General features: G+C 41.5%; 1 protein-coding gene across 1 annotated transcript in view; it reads right to left on the bottom strand.

Annotated features, from left to right (window-relative positions):
• DOCK7 (dedicator of cytokinesis 7) overlaps window positions 1-980 on the bottom strand; it is a 166078-nt gene that overhangs the window by 33721 nt on the left and 131377 nt on the right. Inside the window, 1 exon segment of the mRNA XM_006773220.2 lies at window positions 588-740. Coding sequence (XP_006773283.1) covers window positions 588-740 — 153 coding nt within the window.

The following is a 980-nucleotide window of genomic DNA, read 5'->3' on the forward strand; positions in this document are numbered from 1 at the left end:
ATAACAATGTTTCCAACTCTTAGAAAAATAAATGGTAAGGAACTATAGTATCACCAACAAAAGTAAGAGGAAGTCAAAGCGGGGAGGGGACAGAGAGCTGAGCCTGAGCAAAATACATACTGTGGGATTCATGCGAGTTTCCTAGAGGCTGTTGCTACTTGGTGCTAGAAGCAGGATTTTTTAAAAATACATTTTTATTGATTTCAGAGAGGAAGGAAGAGGGAGAGAGATAGAAACATCCATAAGAGAGAATCATGGATCGGCTGCCTCCTTCAAGTCCCCCACTGGGGATCAAGCCCACAACATGGGCATGTGCCCTTGACCGGAATCGGACCGGGAACCTTTCAGTTTGCAGGCCAACGCTCTATTCACTGAGCCAAACCACTACGGTTGTATGTTATTTTTTAATACAGAAAACAAAATTAAGGATTTGAATTTTTATAAGATATCCATAGAATGAGAACTACCAAGGTAGTCTAGGATTAGGCTCAAAATATGTAAAATAATTCCATTCTTCTCCCCAAATCCATACAATAGACAGCTGCAGGAGTTATATTTCATTATGAATCTAGAGACAAAATACTTACATTCCCTATTTCAAAGTTTTGTCTCATCAGTAGATAAAGGGAGGCACTAGCATGTGACCGTATTGTACTGATGCTACTGCTACAGTGTCGGAGAAGCCGGAGGCATAAATCAGCACACTGTTCTGTCTCTTCTTCAAACAGGAGTTCAGGGAACTGTAAAAAACAACACCAACATTTAAGTTACATTCGGAGGAAACGAATGTAAAAAATAAATGTAAAATAGATTTGTTAGTATAGCCAAGAATCGAAAGAATGGTGAAGGGACCATATTTGCATATTAACTGCCAGCCAAGATGGTGGCCGGCAGCCAGGCAGCTTGAAACTAACATGAGGCTTGCTTGCTTCAGTGATGGAGGACTCCAACGTTCCCCGCCTGTTCCCTGCCTGCCGCTG

This window comes from Myotis davidii, unplaced genomic scaffold, assembly GCF_000327345.1.
Source record: "Myotis davidii unplaced genomic scaffold, ASM32734v1 scaffold205, whole genome shotgun sequence".
Taxonomy (NCBI): domain Eukaryota; kingdom Metazoa; phylum Chordata; class Mammalia; order Chiroptera; family Vespertilionidae; genus Myotis; species Myotis davidii.